General features: G+C 42.8%; 2 protein-coding genes across 3 annotated transcripts; both read right to left on the bottom strand.

Moving 5' to 3' along the window:
* Positions 1-1,207: 1,207 nt before the first annotated feature.
* Positions 1,208-3,358, bottom strand: setmar (SET domain and mariner transposase fusion gene). 2 transcript variants are annotated; one of them, XM_083667768.1, is made up of 2 exons: positions 3,197-3,358; positions 1,208-2,069 (listed from the first exon to the last, which is right to left on the bottom strand). In XM_083667768.1, exons 1-2 carry the CDS (start codon positions 3,299-3,301, stop codon positions 1,266-1,268), a joined length of 909 nt encoding a protein of 302 aa, XP_083523894.1. In that variant the 5' UTR covers positions 3,302-3,358; the 3' UTR covers positions 1,208-1,265. The 2 variants fall into 2 exon arrangements, with proteins under 2 accessions (XP_083523894.1, XP_083523895.1); XM_083667769.1 differs by having other exon boundaries at positions 2,902-3,304.
* Positions 3,359-16,642: 13,284 nt separating this feature from the next.
* Positions 16,643-18,796, bottom strand: lrrn1 (leucine rich repeat neuronal 1; the record flags this gene model as incomplete). The annotated part of the gene is made up of 1 exon (XM_083667518.1): positions 16,643-18,796. The coding sequence occupies one exon, from the start codon at positions 18,794-18,796 to the stop codon at positions 16,643-16,645; it is 2,154 nt and encodes a 717-aa protein (XP_083523644.1).
* Between the last annotated feature and the right edge of the window lie 877 nt (positions 18,797-19,673).

The following is a 19,673-nucleotide window of genomic DNA, read 5'->3' as shown; positions in this document are numbered from 1 at the left end:
AAAAAAAAAAAAACCATCAACTTGATGGTGATCTCTGATAGGCTGAGGCCTTCCATCTCCCCACCATGGTAGAGAGAGTGGCTCAGCCCCAACCTAACTGGTGCGCTGGTCTCATTTCTGGACGGAACATGGTCTCCCTTCTAATTAACCCAGATGTGGATATTAATAAAGTGGCTCAGATGAAAGCGGGTCTAGACTGGAAATGGGGCAGTTGGAGAGGAGAGGGTCCCGATTTAAGAATGGTCACAGGAAAGTGGGACACACTTGGCCCCTCCCGTGGCAGGGGAATAAGACCCGTTACTATATTAAAATACCCTTCAGCCTTCTTTGATTGCTCCGACACCTCCTGAGATTCGCCTCCAAAGTAAAGGTGAGGATACCGTCAAGGGTTGCAAGAATACTGAGAGGAAGTAGACAAATGGAGACAAGTTAACCTCGACTAGTATGCTTTATATCTGGAGGATAAAAGGTGTGAAGCTCACCTCTAAAGGCATAGACGTATCTTGGCATACACAATTGTCAATATATTACTAACAATCTGAATATCATTATAAACCACCTATACATTAACCGCCTCTTGTAGTAGGCCTACATATCAGTGTCTAATGAGTATAATGATGTCCTGCATTAAGCTTCACTCTTAGTGGGAGATGAGGCAGGGGGCTTATATAGGCCAAAGAGAGATGACACTTGTGGACTGAAGTGTTTTGAGAGCTAGGTCTGGTGGGACTTGCCCTACATAACCCTAGCACTCTGATAAAGACAAGAGACAGATAGAAACAAGGAATAAAGCTTTTAGCTGGTCTGTTCCTCCAAAGTCAACACAGATGGAGTATACACTTTGTACTGAAATGGCTGTATGTCTATTCTTCCATCCAACAGTGAGGGGGTGGAAGCAGTGAGACAGTGGGTTGGGGTGAGAGAACAGTGGAGGGTCATCAGTGAGCCAGATGGGACACACTGTGACAAGCACAGGGATGACTGCGCCAGCAGACTGGGTTTGTGGTGCCAGCTGTGTCCCAATAATCTTCATGAAGAATGGATTATTCTGTTCGCAAAGAACTGACACAACAAGATGCAAAAAAAGACACAGAGTGTATGCATTAGAAAGTGAAAGATAAGTCAATACACTTCAGTAAAAACTTCAATTAACTGACATTTAAAAAAACAAGGCTTGTCTTTTCATTACAACTTAATCACCTCTCAACAAAAATCAATATACACAGTAGACACAAAGAAACAAATAAGAAATGCAGCCCTCTTTTTTAATTGTTAATAACAGATATGTCCAGTGGAAGAAAGCGGGCACAGTTCTGGGCATCACAGTAGCATGGTTTCCTCTGGAGTGTAGCTGTTTCACTGGCTTCTTTCACAATGTCACTCTGGACCAACCTCAGCCTCTCGGCAGCACATGTGTTACTATAGCCCCCTGAATAGTCGAATGTCAGCTCTTCATGGGGGACAATGTCCCTCCAAGTGAACAGGGCTAGCCTGGGCACAAGGGAGTGCACACGGACAGGAACCATGAACAGGTTGGGTTGGCAGGAGTGGTTTAGAAAGCGCCCAACATTCCCTACAATAGAAGGGTCCACAAAGGTCTCACTGACTGCACCCTCTCCTGCATGCTCCCGTACAGCGATGATGTAATTGTTGTCCTCAGGTCCCTGAGAGAGCTGCCTGCGTCTAGCCTCCTCAAAGCTGATCACCTCCCCAGCGTACTCACACACAAAGGTCCCACAGGGGATGGGCTCCAGCGCCCGCACCCCCCAGCCCCTGTCCTCAGTGGGATAGACTCCCAGCCTGACCCCCAGGCCTCTCTGGACCACCCGGTTACAGCAGACCTCACTGCAACCACACAGGACATTGCACTCAAACACAGGCCTGCAGTATCCAGCCTCTGTACTCCCCTGGTCTTGCAGTATTCCATGGCTGTCGTATGTCCGTCCGTATGCCTGAAGACAGGAGCAGCTCTCGCTCAGGCAAGAGTGGGAGTGGCAGGAGCATCCAGGAAGTGCCACTTCACTAAGGTCAATGTCACATCCTGGCCCCTGGACGTTGTCTGGTGAATACTACAACAAGACAAACAAAGCAGTACAGGATATCAATATAAGACAAACGGCTAATTTCAGAAACAGAAAAACAGAATGTTTAATTGCGTGTAGGCCTACTGTATTAGAAGTATCAATTAGAGAGATTTTAGATAGTAACATACTGGCTCTTTCCTCACAGCTTCTAATACTGTGTGTAATGGGCTGTTGCTAGCATTCAGTAGTGGAAATCTCCTAAGAGAAACATGACAGGAGCTAGTAAAGTGGGACAGTTCCTAAGTTCACACGTTGGGCTTTGTTAGACTCCAACTCAATTCTCTCTACACCAGCCAGTCTAGTCGTGGCCAGTGACAGTGACGATGTGCTGCCATCAGGTGGCAGAATGCAGTTAAGACAGCTTGAGGACACAAGGCCAGTGTTCCACTCTGCACTAGGCTAGCCTCAACGTCAAAGAAACAAGAACAATATGACAATAATGATTGTGTTTCACAGGACTAGGCCCAAGTGATGGCCTTGTCACACTCCATTAGGTACATTGCGGAAGAAAAGTGTTCTTCAATCCTTAGGCACCCACTGGGTGTGCAGCGTATTTTTCCTGACCAATACACATGACTCTACTAATAAGCCGATTGGTTTAATGAGATATGTTGGCATTGGTATGAAACAAAAGCCTGTACACACTGTGTGGAGCCCCTGTCTGAACCAATATTGAAGAACACTACGGTGGCTGTGGGAGCTCCGGCGCAACACTCAGTCGACACATCATTTTATGAGATAGAATTTCATGAGATGGTGTCATGGTATTGGCTTGCCGGGAGCAACTGCGACTTAATTCAACCATGAGTGCCCTTACCTGTTTCGGCATCACTTATCCCAATTTTGAAAGTTATACGTAAACCGAAGCCACGGTGAAAAACTCCAAACATGGCGCTCCGCATTTCCGCTTTGTGCAGCAGCAGGTAATCAGAGGGTGGTAATTTCAAAACTGGGATAAGCGATGCAACATGTAACGGCACTCATGCTTAAATTAAGTCGCAAGCTCCGATGAAGTAACCTCGTCCCCATCAGGCTTTTGCGCACAAATGTCTCGGAGTTGGAACGAGACTAGTCGGCTTGCAGTCGCAACTACCCCACAAGGTGTATTATACCTGAAATGCAGGGTTTTCCACTTTACTGACATTGCCCTCTATAATAACTGGAATGTTTTCGAGACCCTCGCACAAATCCCGATCTAAACCTTCTGGCAAACTCATTATTAGTTACATTTATCTACTCTTTATCAAGTTGTAGCTGCCAAGCTAACCGTAGCATATTTTGTCAACAGAAGGATAGATAAAAGAGATACTTCCGGAAAAGTCATGCTGCAATGCATGCTTGTTTAGCTATGTCGCCCCCTATCTGAACCTGGATTTACTTTACTTGACTGAAAGAGCCGAGAAAGCAGGATACTGCACAAATCCAGTTCTTTCAGTAGGTGGCGATGTACAACTGGGTTTAAGAGGCCCACCTACGGTCTACACCTGCATATCTATCTATCTGTCTGTATCTATCTTAACTATGTATGTATCTATGTAAACGATCCCTCAGAATCCATATTTTTAAACTTGCTTTTAATCTTTAACTATTGTTTTTACAAACTCTGCTTTTGTTTTACTTTTTAAAAATCCTTCTATTCTTGTTCTCTCCATGGAATGTAGTGTCCTTGACTAAATTGTCATTGAGAAAAGCGTTATACAAACGCATTATTACAAATGCATTATTATTATTATTATTATTATTATTATTATTATTATTATTATTATTATTATTATCTGTTATTTTAAAAGGTTAGGTCTACTCATTGAAAGCTGTGAAATTAGGCTACCAGAGACAGTATTCTGTAGTTCTGTAGGTATTGTGTGTGTGTGTGTGTGTGTGTGTGTGTGTGTGTGTGTGTGTGTGTGTGTGTGTGTGTGTGTGTGTGTGTGTGTGTGTGTGTGTGTGTGTGTGTAGCTAATAAAACATGGCCATATGAAACAGTGGTATCCTGTGGTTCCCACATCATAGGAGCTCAGACAAATGAGGCCAATCCCACCTGGTAAGTGTGAGGGACAGCATGACACAGCAAGTGAGTGAGGAGTGGGGACCCTCCCTTCCTTTGCAGCAGGGGGACTCCTCACACACTGCATCTTATTGGGAGGGCATCCAGATTACCTTGGACATATGACACACGACGAGCAACAATGGAATTGACTCTGCTGTTCTGCCAGTGACATCATCTTATCCTGTAATAGTGGGGCTTTGGAAGCACTGAGCTCCATCTGTTCATCAAACCCATGGGGAGAGGATAGGAAATGGAAAAGAAGAGGAGTCAATGATTCAAGGCTCCTGTTTACACCCTCCCTCAGTCACTCTCCTAACCAGTAGCCTATGATCTGATGCAGTGATTTTGAGATGGATACTGGCTTTTATAAACAATGTTTGAATAGCTCCATATGGGTAACCAGGATATTGTAGCAATCTGTTTTTGTACAGAGAGTATGCATCTAGTACACAGTAATGCACTTTTCATATTTCCATATTTCCAGACACATTTAAGGTATGATGTAACCATCTCCTTACAGTTAGTGATACCAGACATTGTTGTTCATGGGGAATAATTTGTCATTCTACAGTATGTTGGAAAGTCATGTTTTTGGCCGAGAGAGTTATTTTTTACATTTCATTTTGAAGCCCAACCTTGCCATGATGTTGTTTCCATGTTGTCATGTATAATTGATTGTACAGTGGTTTATTTTCAGGTGGCTGAGGGAAGCAGATGGGGAGAGGTCACATTGCTGGCTGGCATTTCAGCTGCACACACAACTGACCCTTCATTATCTTCCTCTGAGAATACTCTCACTATTCTCTCTCTTTTACAATGTCTTTGTGCAAGTATTTTTTTTTCATTTGGATTCTGCTGGATTTCTCCTGAGATACAAGCAAAAGCGTTTTAGTTTCAAAAAGCAGGACACTCTTTGAAAACATTATCAAAAGACAACATGATGATTAAATAATACTGTAAGTACCATATAACTAGAATATTGTGCTGTATATTATTACAAGTGTGGGAGTGAAATATACATTAGTGGAAGAGACAGATGATGAAATATAGAACCCCCACTACCAGAACAACAAGTTTGGTTAGCATAAAATCAAGTCCTAACTGCAGCACTGAATGTGTGTTTTTTTCAGTGAGTAACCTTTTAGCATGCCACTACTTGATTCATATGACTTGACAATCTCAAGCAATGGTGTTTGACAATAGGATGAAGCTCATCTCTTAGTTCCTCTTCTCTTGATGAGACAGGTTGGGGGTCCTTAATGGGTACTTTTGTCAGGGGTCCTTTGGATTTAATGAAAACACACAACAACACAAAGGAACTGAACTTTGAGGGCAGAATACAATTGGATGGAGAGCCAATGAACCAAAGGCATGATAGAACACGTCCTGAGGGGAGATTATCAACAACACCCCAGCTCCTTCTGCTCCTGTCTTGATTGACTTGGCCTCAAATTGCCTGTGATGCTGTTCTCAGCTTGTGGGGAAAGTTGCACAGTGGCACTCCGCTCACTGTCTTGTTTAACTTTGGAGAACAAAGGAAATTTCAAAGGCTCCTGTGTCTTCCTTCGTTAGCCTGAGTGGGCTTGAGTACTATGACTCTCTCTTGTGCCAATTCCCAGGGTTTCTCAAAGGGGCCTCCCATGACAGTCGGCCGAGTTCGTCAAAGGCCCAGGACCTACTGCCAATGAAACAAAGAGAGAAACTAAAATAAAGAGCTTACCAAATAAGGAGGAAAGAGAGAAATAAAGAGAGCAAGAGAACAAATAAGTTACCAGGAAAACAAGAAAAAGAAAGAAAGAAAGAAAGAAAGAAAGGTTTAAGTAAACAAATGAACGTACAAAAAGATACAGCTACATTTACACACTTCCATCCAGTCAAGTGATATCAATGCTAGAATGGCTTCAGCTTGCTCTTGCACGCCCTGGAGCAGGCATCCTGAGAGACTCCTCTTTCGGTGACTTCCTCTGCTGCTAGGCAACAACTGCAATGGCAGAATGATATACCCACATGACAATTTTCACAAAGCAATTAGGAAGAATCAAGGATGTTCATCTGTCCCCCCAGGGGAAGCAGTTTTACATCCATTTGTGTGTCTGATAAAATAAATAAATTGTTACCAAACAAATGATTTTGAGTAAGAAACATCTTATTTACAATAGGTCTACAGCTAATTATTTTTTCATCTGACTGTGCATATCACAGGACTTTCCAGATGATAATGGGCAAACCAAAGGAATCGTATGGCTGGTCTTACAAGTGTACAAGCACTGAGTTGATGAAGCTTTATTCTCCACAGCACAGACCAACCATGACTTGTCATCTACTGTATTACATGCAGATCCTCAATCTCTTTCCTTGGACTGTGTGCAGGGTAGTGCTGCCCACTTAGGAGGATCAGTGGGCCATTCCACAGATTTATGTCTTTTACAGAGACAGAGGAGAGAAAGGTTGGGGTGATAATGGAGCCAATTCTGTTGATTTAAAAAGCATTTCCCCTTAATGTGGCTGAGAGTGAAATAAAGGAGAGGGCTAGACCCTAGCCTCGGGGTATGTGGTTCAAAGCTAGACTGCCAAGGAATGGAGCTCTGTCTGGTCCGCATAAAAAAGGGACATAATGTAGCTCTCGTGCGAATAACAAAATAAAGTAACCAATATCAACTACAAAAGCACTAGACTACAGGCTAATGAATAAGACATGTTTTAGAATAATATGATTGTGGTGCAAAGATTTGAGGAATCCTTCCTGACCGGAAATAAAAGAAAGACTTTTGAAAACGAAAAAAAATACAAAAAAAGATATCACAGTTTAATTTCATAATTTCATTATATTTGTATTATGATTGGTGCCAGTTAAATCTAAAACAGTAGGCAACCTTTATCTATCGTATCAAACTAAATGAGATTCATTCCGTCAGCATCTCATGGCCTTGAGCGATCAATAAGTATCATCATGCACAGTCAAGACCAGCCAGGCAGGTATTCCCCTTTAAAGAGGCATACCCTCCCGAGAGGCTCCTCTCCCTGAATGCAATTGATTCCCTTCGTCTACTTCCACTTACCCTGCTATAGGTCAAAATACATGTTTCAGATAGGATATAGTAACCTCTGTGCAGAGTCAGCTCTGCTCCCTGAGTTGTGGAGAAATAAAGTAGTTTACCACTTCATTTGGAGCTGTTTGACCTTAGCATTCCTGAAAATACCTTACTGACCATGGTCAGTAACTTTCAGGTGGGATGCCAAATAGTTAATCTTATGTATAACGGGTTAGGGTCAAATGTTGAATACCTACAGTAGTGTGAGAGTCCTACTGTTTCTCTCACCGAATGTACTCTCTCCGTCTAACACTGACCTCTCTAAATCACTACCAGTAGGACAGTCTGTGATAACGCTTAAGTGTCCCAAACTCTCCCACATTTTAAAGACAGATTAATGCACTGTCATAAAAAAGTGACTTTGACAAATGGTAATATTTTTAAAAAGGTATTTCTCAGGGACAGGGCTAATGTCAACACAAGCAGCCCAGATTAAAGTGACCCTTCAGAGGCTTTTCATTTGTTTAGATTATGTTTAGGATAAGACTCGGATTAAATATCTTACTCACTTTATCATACTTCACATTATTGGAGGGCTATTTAACTCCATCCATGAGTCCATCCAGCCTTGTCAGATTCCAGATACAGAATAACCATAAAGCTTTAGCTTTAAAGAGTCTGTAAAGAGTCATGGTGTGTGTGCACTATGTATTACTGATGTCATTGGCATCTTTCTCTGGCTGTGTGATCCTTATTTCCAGAGACTGTAATAGAGATGAAGAGGTGTTGGTTTCTCATTAGGACATTGTCCCTTTGATGCTTAGCGAGGATTGATTTTACTTCCTTCCTAAGTGTTTTTAGGTCATAAAGGTCCTAATAGGTCAATGCTGGTCTTGATAGCCATGAGGGACCTTTATTGAAGGGGTTCAAATGTTCAGAAAAACACAACAATGTTATGTGTGGAGCAACCTTGAACATCATAGGGCTGAGGAGTGCTTTTTGGGTCATTTGGAGTCATCAAAAAAGGGATATACATTTAGTATTCAAGCACACACACAGAGAGAGAGAGAGAGAGAGAGAGAGAGAGAGAATCATTGTGAATGATAAAGCAGATATTTATCACTCTTGTGAATGCCACGTATGTGGACTCTGCTTGGCTGCTGTCCATGGTCCTGAATTCCTCAGATGAGAACTCAATCAATACCCAACCACAGAGGGCACTGTAAACATGCATAGAGGTAAGGAACCTACTGTATCATATCCAGGTATGACAGCTATGTTTAATTATTAATAATTTCTAGTGGTGCAGTGGCCGTCAAGTGTGCAATATACAGAAGCTAACGAATGATGATATACAGCTCTTTATTCTAAACTGAACATTGCTCATGTCCAGCCATTCTTCAGTTATGATCTTGCAATCACAGTGGGTCCATATTTCTCTCACCATCGATGTCAACTGCCTGTAGAAACCACACATGCATGAAATGGGCTGTCTGGGAGAAGTCAATTTACACCAATCACAGAGGAGAATGATTGCAGTAGACAAACACTGTTGAACATTCTCAATGTCATCACACCATCCACACTGTACAGTACTTCTCAACTGCATTTAGCATTAAATGAAAACGCCCTGCCTCCTGTTTATATCTCATCCAATGTAATTAGCATTTGTTCCACATTGAAAACATAATAAATATGCCCCCGTTGGCTCAAATCAATGCAATTAAGATAATGGAAAAAAAGAATGAAAAAAAAGACAATTTCAACCTCCACAGTCAAATGACACTGTAGTACAAATCAGATTTTATGCCTATACACACAGTAAGACTGTAATTGCATTCCATTTTTGATATTGTGTTCAGGAACGATTTGGCCCAGTTCCAGAATGTTCCATTGCCTCTGATTGAAGTGACTTATTGACTCCAGTATGGCACAGCTCTTTATGATATCAAAACAGGGTAGGATAGGTGTCACTAGACCTCTTATGAACTGGACACCTCAATAGATAAGGAAATGCCTTCATACTTATCACTAATATGATAATAACTAAACAAAACAATATTGGTCATATTCATCAACATGCATGACAGCAATAGCTTTAAAGATATGGATTATGAATGATAACAGATGGTTGCCTGCTTCCCTGACCTGATTCTTTCAATTCTGAGGTCGGTGAGTGAGAGGGAAAACCTCAGAGGCGGTATAAGGTCAGGCAAAGATGCTGACACTAGTGTGGATATTTGCTGATATGGCAAAAGGTAGTGACTTCAAGTGCATATGTAAAACACACACACACACACACACACACACACACACACACACACACACACACACACACACACACACACACACACACACACACACACACACACACACACACACACACACACACACTCCAAGACCATGTGTGATGAATACTGTAGGTGTTAAGGTTTCCTTTAGGATGTGAGGATATGAAGTGAGGAGTCTGGGGTATTAATGGAAGAGGTGGATAGGTTTTTCAGGGGTTCCCTAGTCACTGTACTTATGTGTGTGTGTGTGTGTGTGTGTGTGTGTGTGTGTGTGTGTGTGTGTGTGTGTGTGTGTGTGTGTGAGTGTGTGCATCATTTCATGTTTGTTATATCCTATTTACAGTACATTCACATAATGTGCCATAGGTACAATGGGTTTAAACTGTTGCATTTGTTGCTTAGTTCCACCTCATCCCACTTCTTTTGAGAGCAATTAATTGCAACCTACATTGCAACAGGGCTGTGTTCAGATGAAAAGTTGATTAATTTAAAGCTCCTTGCGATGAGACTTTGCACACACTGCAAGCCAACTGATGCTTTTAATTGGGCCCTGAGAGAAAACACCTCAGCAGTACAATCAATCCAACCAATTAATTATGCAATTAACAGATGATTAACAATGCTGAAATATTTTGTTTTGGTATTTTACTTCAATAGTGATTTTACCCCCAATAAACTCTAACTTGCTAATACAACAGAGAGTAAATAACCCCAAATCACTGCAGACCCCTGTGAGCAACTGAACATTATCAAAACATCATCAATCAACAGACACAACCCTGAGAATATAGAACATGCAGATGACATTACTGCTGACCACAAAAAATCCCTTTGGCATACTAATCAGTGGTCATTCTTATTTAAAAAGTTAGTCTCTTCTTTGTTTTAAGACTAAATGCTTTATATACTTTAATAAAAACCGCAGCAACGTTCTTGCCTCTTATCACAGCTATTTGAAGCCACTTTAGCTGTCTCTGTTTGTACCTCTTCTCTCTGAAAGAGTTTCATATATTGCTCTGTGAATCTTTGCTTTAAATGTCAATTGTTGCTCCTTTCTATCTCTCCAACGACTCTTGTCCCCCAACTTGACCATAGCAGACCCTTGAACCTCAGAAACATCTGAAAAACCATTAGCCTATGTCAAAATCATTGGAATATGCTAGAATGCTACTGTAGGATAACATTATACTGTTATGGCACAGCCATAATTTTATAGTGAGCAACACAAATAAATACCTTGCCATAAGCACATTTAAACTACAGTATCAAATGTCTGAAATACCTGTAACTAAGATGTTTTATATAAGGCAACCAAACCCTATTTCAGCAGTGTACAATGACACCCCATAACTATTCCTCAGTCCTGAGAAAGCAAACTGTACATAAATCTAATGAAGGTTTATTCCTAATCAGACCCTATTCAGAAACACTTTGTATGGACAGGGTAATTGTGTTCGTTATCAAGGCATCAGTAATTCAATAAGAATTATAGGCCTTATTTAACAACAAGATCAGCAGCCTGTAAATAAAATCTCCCTAAACCCTGGGAGACCAAGGAAATCGATGTTGCCATAGTAACAAACCACAGCACTGGTGGTGACAGGCCACTTGAGAAAAAGAACCTTTTGATTAGGGGGAGGAAAATGTCACCTGTTTTACTCTTAAAAGTGACATTGTGCTGGGAGTTTGGTAATGTGTGTCACTAATGCAATCAAAATTGGACATTCTGATTCAAATAAACATGTCAAATCACTTCTCATGCACAGTGCCTGACTGTTTGCTTACAATGGTTGACATAATTTTAATTATTGCAGAAATCATGATTCATATCTGTTGTGCATAAAAACCTCATTCTGCTATAAATGAGTAATTGCTCTGTCACTCAAGATTCCATGAAGGTCAATTTGTTCAAGCATGACTATTCTGTTTATGGGAAATCACAGTCTTTATTAAAGCTGACACTTTTATTGATAACTTTATGGCTGCATCATGAAAACAAATGGAATGCATAAGAGCTTAATAAAATGTGTTTCATGAAAATGCATTTCATGTCACTCATACCTTCTAGTATTTGCATAACCTTTTGTCTCGGCTGAAAAGCAATTTGAGAGAAAGCTACAGTAGTTGGTTGTGAGCAGGAGAGGTGATTTCATGCTCACTGGGACCAACTCAACCCCAGCTATTGATACCATTGGAGAAATGTCCTCCTTATTTATGTGGTTCACACCCTGGAAATAAATGACAAATAAACTATTTTCAATAGGTCATAAATAACAATGTTTAACATGGTTAAACCTGAGCTCAGGGAGCCATTGCTGTGTGAAATTACAATAAGTGCACATATTATACAGACAAGCTGTCAGGCAAAAAAAAGAATACATCTTGTAATATTACAGGGGATTGTGAGGCAAGCAGGGCACACACACAGTGGAGGCAGGTTTACCGAAGACAGACAAGCTGTCGGTTTATAAAAAATGCAAAAACATACAACTGAAATGTTCATACTCAAACAAACTTACACCATCACACAAATGGGATATTCGTTCCAAAATCTAAGTAATTGTGAGGAGCATACAGCAGCTCCTCTGGCTGCTCTCCAGCCACCCCCTCAGGTGCTCTTCTTACACTGCATCCTACTTGCCCAAGGTGCATGAGTGTCAAGATGAAAAGCAGATCTCTCCCATTAAATTCAGTTTGTGTGTCCTAATCAGCTGCATCCATCAAAAGGCTCTGCAAGCTTTTAGGCTGTCAAGCGCATTAACAGATGCTCTGCCTCTCTTTCATAGGCGCGTTCCGCGTAGTTCCATCCACTGTGGTGTTGTCTTGCTGTGCCACCAAAAGACAAACTGGACTTTTTAAAAATGTTCCAAACACATACCTCTTTTCCTTCAACTTTAGGCTTTTCCCTAGACTTGGCAACTTAGCACAGGGCACAGGGGGATCTTCAACCAGAGTGGGACATGTCGGCCATGACACAGGGGACTAGGTCTCATCCCCCCAGAGTTTAGATTCCCCACCCTCCTCCAGGACTCCTCTGAGCAGATGGCAAGGCAGTTGCTGCTCCTGCAATGCAGCTCAGGTGCGTCCAAGATGGCCAATAATGACCCTACAGGATCATGGGAGGTGCAGTTTGCAGTGTGGCGGCCATTTCACCTCTGCACAGCCCCCTGTGGTGTCACAATCTATTAATATAAACTTAGTGCTTGCATTCTAGGCTCATTTACAGTTTGACTATTATTTTCTCTAAGTATGGCTTGTTATTAGATTAAGTACTGCACATGGTCATTACTCCATTTGTTTTCACAAACAGCACAGAAGGCCAGCACAGAGGGTTTGAAGTTGGTTTGTCCAACTAAATCAAAGAAAACAGCACAAATTGCTCCACTGTTGTTCTTGTCTTGGTGCACCTACAGCAGGGCTACAAAATGATTTAGTGTATCTATCTGAACGAACACAGGTCTACCTGAGGTTAGTTATTGTCTCTTAAAGTAGGAGCTCCTTCTGTTAAGTGAGCCAGCCTAATGGAGAGTGTCAGGTCCTGGAGCAGGAGCTCGGCTTCTCTCTCACGCTGACCAGAAAGATTACATTTTGATTAATTTCTCTCAGCAAGTGCCGGCAGCCGTGGGCCTGTTGGAGGAGAGCTGATAGCTCTGCTGTGAGTGGAGGTGGAGACAGAAGGTCACCTCAGCTCTGGGCTGCTGTGAGCTCCACAGTCCTACAGAGCTGGAGAGAGAGCCCAGACACCAGTGACACACACACCCAACAGCCCAGGGCCCACCTACAGTAGCACCCAGGAGATGGAACAGGCTCTAGGCTGAAACATGAAGATGACAAATCTCCAGATATATTCATACACACTATTGTCAGCAGAAATAATTAGTTTCATGTTGAAGGCATTGGGGACCACTTAATCTGGTTACAGTTATTCCTCCCTCAATCCTCAAGTGGTGTATCTCTTTAAACTTGATCTCAAATTGTCACCCTGGTTTTAGGGGTAGCCCCATTCTGTCAGTGGTGAGAAATGGTGGTTATTCAGGCTATATTTGTAGAAACAGAGACACAGCCAACCATGTTTCAGTATTTATAGCTTGAAACATAAATTGTCTGTAATCCACTCTAATGAAATCACAGTCACTTTCAGCAAATGCTTGTCCTGACTTTGACCCATGTAGTTTTTTTACTGTGGTTTTCAAATCAGGGTGGAAAATCAAGATGCCTAGAATCAAGCATTTGGTATCAGTATGCAACTCCTTTAATGCCAAGTCAGAGCTTTTTTTCTTCACTACACCTTTGAAAAGGGACATGGTGTTTTTGTGGTTCCCCGCCTGCAGGGAGTTGACCTTGTCAGTGGTATTTCAGGCTCTGCGCCTGGGGGCTTCACACTGCTGCCAGCTTCTGCAGGTGGAAGCAACACGGGGGTTGTCATGGAAACAGGCCTCTGGGATGGGACATGGTGCCGACTCCCGCACACATTTTCAAAAGCCCTCATTGATTGGTGTCCCAAAAAAAGGAAGTTCCGCTGTGATTCCAAAATGCCCATAAACACTGTACAGAAGAGCATTCATAGCTGTTAAATGAAGAGATAGTTTTAGGGATGTTCAAGGCAGCAGGATCAATGTACAAGGTTCGGTAAAGGCTCCTTTGTTCTCTGTCTGCTCCTCATTTTTGGCACAGGACACGTCTCCCTAAAGGTTCTGTGACATTCAATGACATTTTCTCACATCCTCCCCTGACAACTCACCACTCAGAGCAAAGCAGAAGAGAGATCCACTTAGCACATTATGTTTGAAGTATTACAGTACTGTATGTCCTGATGCTATAATAGAAATTTCAATTATAGAGTTATACAAAAGGACAAGAATCAAGAAGAAGAATTTCTAATACAAAAATCTCTCCATTGTCAAGCATGAAATGTTATCTAACAGAAAGCAAGGATATCTAGAGTTGTGACTGTATTGATAGCAGCTCATATCCATTATTGTCATGAAGATCAGAGCCATTTCTGCTGTCCTGCCTATTAATAATGGGTGATCACATGATCCGATCATCATGCAAACCAAATGTGATACTCTAGCCTATACTTTGAGTTAGCAGGGTAAAGAGACTGGATCATGTCTCTGTTTCACTCACCAGGGTTTTGATCTGCTTACAATAGTACAACTCTGATATATTATACTGCTATCTTTTACAACATACAAAACAGCAGAATGAATGATACCATTGTTATCTGCAGTGGAGTAGTATATTAAGATCATCTCAGATACAGAGAGAGAGGGACAGCCAGAGCGTGTGAGAGAGCAGGGGAATGAATATGTTGTCAGGGGAACACAAACTGAGATAGTCTGATTGCACTACAAAGCCCCCTGAGCTGTCAATCAACATCAAACACAAACACAGCCCTCCTGTATTATAAACTCCCAATAGAGACAGACTTTCCTAGAGAGGAAGCCAATGAAATCGGGATTTGCATTGAGGTGGAGTTTGGGCTCTCTATGGGAAAACTGTTGGGTGGCAGAGAATTCATAAAGATTCAACATCAGGTTCCTTCCTCTGGATCTTGGATTTTGGAGAGGGCGGTTACGATGGATGAGAAACAGACAGCCGCTTACTCCTTGATTGTATTTCAATAGAAAGATAATCAAAACCAAATAAATACAAATATATGTTATGATAAGGTTGCATTAAATGAAAAAAATAACTAAATGTTGAAGGCTTATTTATGCCTCTGTGCTAAATTCCATCTTACACAAGGCAGAAAGTTTTGAGCTGCTAGCATCTGGCTGATTAAAACAGAGCTGCTGACTCTCAGATAATGCAGCAATCTGCGCTGGTTAATAGTGCCCATTATCCATAATCACTCCCGTCTTTGATCTAGGCTCAGTCACTTCTTCATATCCTCCTAGCTAGCTCCCCAAAACCATCTCTTCCGGGGGCCTGGGGCCTGGGGACTGGGGAAGGGAGAAGACCATTCACCTACCTGTCATTAATGACAGTAAGCAGCATGTAAACACTGAGTATCTGGCCTCCTTGCCCAAAGGCTGGTAATACATCTGGGAGCCTCTTTTGCCATTTCCAACCCCACCTCCTCTACCTTCCTGGTCTCCAACATCTTTAATCTGTGGTTTTGGGGCCGAGATTGTAATTATACTCTGATAATTGCTTTTGCAGCATCTCAGTCTCGAGTGTTGCTATCTCCCCCTCTCTCTCTCTCTTCATCAAAATCTACACTGTGCCCACACCTACGCTCTGTGTATCAAACTGATTACCATAATGTTATAATGTGAAACATCTTTTCATCTCTCTCACATACCATATTCTCATGTGCCAACAAGTTTGATAGCTAAAATAATTTATGTTAACACCTCCATTGTGTAAATAAATGCTTTTGTCAGATACATCCAAATAATGACACATGACCTGGAAATCATGGTATAAAAAATATGAGGAAAAAAGTAGTTTATTTTAGCTTGCTCCTCAATATACAACACAATTGCGTGTGTAAATCACAACAAAATCAGTGATTGTTGACAGATTCTAGCAAAATAAAAAATAATATTCTGAATTTAAAATGCCTTACGTCTACTTACCTACAGTATTTATTAAACATTCATCTTTCTATTGCTGGTTTACAGTATTTGCTCCGCAAACTTAAGTTCTAAATTAACAGAATACTGTTTGTTAATGTCAAAAACATAGTTCAAATTATAGTTGATACAACATTACAGAACAATTGCTAACGTTATTCAATAGACAGTATATCAAGTCTAAACATACTTTGTCAGCTTATATTGGAGTCCATAGACAATATATTTCAGTGCACAACAGTAAACAGTTAAACTGTTTTACAAGAGAAAGAAACATTGCATTCTCTAAGAGTATTGCCAGAGAAACAAATCAAAATGGATCAAATTACAGCTCCTTCTTGACCCATACTGAATCCATGACAATACCCATGCTGTGCTATCAAAACAAGTACTAAAAATAAAGCACGGTGACTACCAAGTCCTGGAAGCTAAACAAAGCTGCCATATTGAGTGTCGAAAAGGGTCAAGAGAAAAAAGGCAATACACTATACTAAGAAGTCTGAAATATCAGTCTGTCCTTCACCTCAATTGAGCAAAGAAGCAAAAGAGGTGTCTTTGTGCTCCTAAAAGAAATGTTTCTCTGATTCACCGTAGGTAGTAGCTCTCACCACATGTAGTAGCTCCGTGTTGTGTCCACCTGGCTGGATTTGGTCTCTGTGGACCCTTCCTTGTCCTTCTCACTGTCTGCCTCCCACAGGTTGATGAGGGGAGGGTACAACTCGTTCAGGGGAATGGAGGAGGTTTTCTGCATGTACTTTTTTAGGGAGTGGTGGTAGTTTTTCCTCTTCCACCTCTTGGCGATATACACAGCCATAGAGGCCAGACTGATGATGGCGAACATGGTTCCCATGACAGCAGCGAGAGCGGTGTTTGTGCCTTGGTCGGATATCTCCACAGCAAAGGTTGTATGCTTTGTTGTGACGTTAACACAAGATTTCTGTGTCTGCTGGTGGATGTTGGAAACGGTGAGACACACCTCGTATTCGGTTGCAGGCTGTAAATGTGTGAGGTTATACTCATGGACATCCACTGGGACCCTGGCTGTATAGGTGATGTGTGGGTTGTCTATTTTCATGGTGGCAGACGACCACTTGAGGTTGGAAGTCATGACATTGGAGTTGACCTTCCAGGACACCAGAATGGAGTGGGACTCTGTTTGTTTAACGTAGATCTTCATAAGCTGGGTGCTGTCTAAGAGAGTTCCATTCACCCGTATAGCGGTCACTCTTGTGTCTGCTCCCTCTGTATTCTGGGCCACACAGGTGTATCTGCCAGAATCCTCCACCTGGATGTGAGAGATCCGTAGCGTCCCCTCACTACTGAGGCGGTACTTATCAGACAGGGTGTCTATCATCACCTTGTTTCCCATGGGAGTGACCCAATAGATCTCAGGTTCGGGCTGGGACATGGCCCGGCAGTCCAGGTCCACAGTCATTCCAATGTCCAGGTTGAGGTGGTTGGGGAAGGTGTCGTGAGAGATCATGGGTAGGCACTGATCTGCTGAGTCCTGCTGTAGCACTGTCCTCACGTGCTGACCCCTAACCTCGGCCGGCATGGCACAGAACATGGATAGGGGCTCCATGAAGCGGACGCTGGTCTTGTTGGAACTCATCCACTGGATGACGCAGTCACAGCGGAGGGGGTTGCTGTGGATGCTGATCTCCCGTAGGTTGGGGAGGGCATCCACAGTGGACTGGTAGAGGGAGTTGAGGGCATTGTTGTTCAGCATAAGGCTCTCCAGGGCAGGGACATCGCGGAAGGCCTGCCGGTTAACGTAGGAAAACTTGGGGTTATTGGTAGCCTCGAGCTTGGTGAGCTCAGGGAGGTTGTCCAGGGCGAAGCGGTCAAAGGAGACGAGCTCCCCCATGTTGTTGATACCCAGCTCTTTCAGCCTCAGCATGTTCTTAAAGTCCCCCTCTTGGATTTTGTGGACAGGGTTTTTGTTCAAGTCCAAGAACTTAAGGTTAGGTAGTTTCTGAAGGCTGTTCTGAGGAACTCTGACTAGCTTGTTGTCATAGAAGGAGAGACTCTCAAGGTTGTCTAGTCCCACAAAGGCATTTCCAGGGATGTCTGTTAAATCCATTCCAGCCAGAACCAGGCTCCTCAAGTTGCAGAGAGGCCTGAAGTTAAAGTCCAGGATACCTACGACAGGGTTCTCTCCAATCATCAGGATCTCTAGGTTGGGTGTGGACTCAAACCAGCGGCTGTCAATGGCCTTGAGCCGGTTGGAGTTGAGGTGGAGCCTGAGGAGGTTGTGCAGGCCAGAGAGGGCATTGGGGGAGATGGTTTGGATCTGATTGTGATTGATGTAGAGCTCCTGCAGATTGCTGAGGTCCTGCAGGCAGTAGTCAGGCATCTCTGTGATCTGGTTCTCCTCCAGGTGCAGGGTGGTGAGCTGGGACATGTTGGTCAGGCCCACGTCGCGGATGTTGCTGAAGTTGTTCTGGGACAGGTCCAGCTCGGTCAGGTTGAAGAGCTGCTCCAGCTCCTCACTGGTCCTGGCGATATAGTTACTCTGCAGGAGGAGCACCTGCGTGTCACTGGAGAGGTTGCCCGGGATGCGTGTGAGACGGAGGTCATTGCAGTCCACGGTGGTGGCTTCTCTGTAGGTGGACTGGGGGGTGAACCAAGGCCGGATTTCACACACACACAGCTGGGGACAATCATTACTCTGGACAGAGGATAGAGCAACCGATGCCAGGATCAGGCAAGCAAACAACTGGCCCAGCAGACAGCAGATGAAGCTTCCTCTAGCCATGCTGTCTGTCTGTGTTTACCTGCCCAGACCCACAGAAGGTGGGACAGCAGGAGGTGTAGATGACCTTGGAGGATGTTGTGACACTGTCATCAACCAGAGATGCTGCTGAATTGTTGTTTTACCTCTCTAAAAGAGCAGGACCGTGGGGCTGCAAGGAGAGTCTGGAAAAGATAAACAAAAAGAGTATGTGTCACTGTACAGTTCTGTTTAATACAAGGAACATGGCTCACTAGAATTTAACGAATTTTAAATTTGAATTTGAGATCAAACATTTTGTCTGCCTGTTACATCCTTATCTCCCAGAGAGATAGTGAATTATATGCAGTATCATCACTTTTGAGAAAAACACTAAATCAGCTCATTATAATGCATGCACAATAAAAAAAAACACGGCTCAGAACTCATATACTTGGACACAGATCAAATTCCACTGAGTGCTTTCATCTATCCAACAGGCCCATAAGGACTAGATCATTAGCTTCTCCGAACCTCATTAAATACAATGAGATATTTTTGTATTCTCCATGCCATAAAAGATGCTCCTGAATTAGTAACGAAGCCACTGCATTCTCCTTAAGGCCAGCACGATCCTCTCCACACGCTCCTTGGTTGTCTTGAAACCCTGCAAGCTTGTAGAATAGGGCTCCGGGCAGCTGAGAGGAAATGGAGTAAAACCGGCCTCTTTGATGGCCTAAAACCTTATCTCTCTCTCCTCCTCAACCACACCTCCTCTGCATCAGCTGCTAAAGCTTCTTACTACCATTCTAAAATTCAATCCTCTGCCTCTGACCCAAGGAAACTGTTCTCCACATTTTCCTTACTCCTCAACCCACCTCCTCCCCCTCCTCCCTCCTCCCTGTCTGCAGATGACTTTGTC

The sequence above is a fragment of the Argentina silus genome (assembly GCF_951799395.1).
Source record: "Argentina silus genome assembly, chromosome: 4".
NCBI lineage: Eukaryota > Metazoa > Chordata > Actinopteri > Argentiniformes > Argentinidae > Argentina > Argentina silus.
The sequence above is the reverse complement of the archived record's forward strand: the minus strand, read 5'-3'. Positions and strand labels throughout refer to the sequence as shown.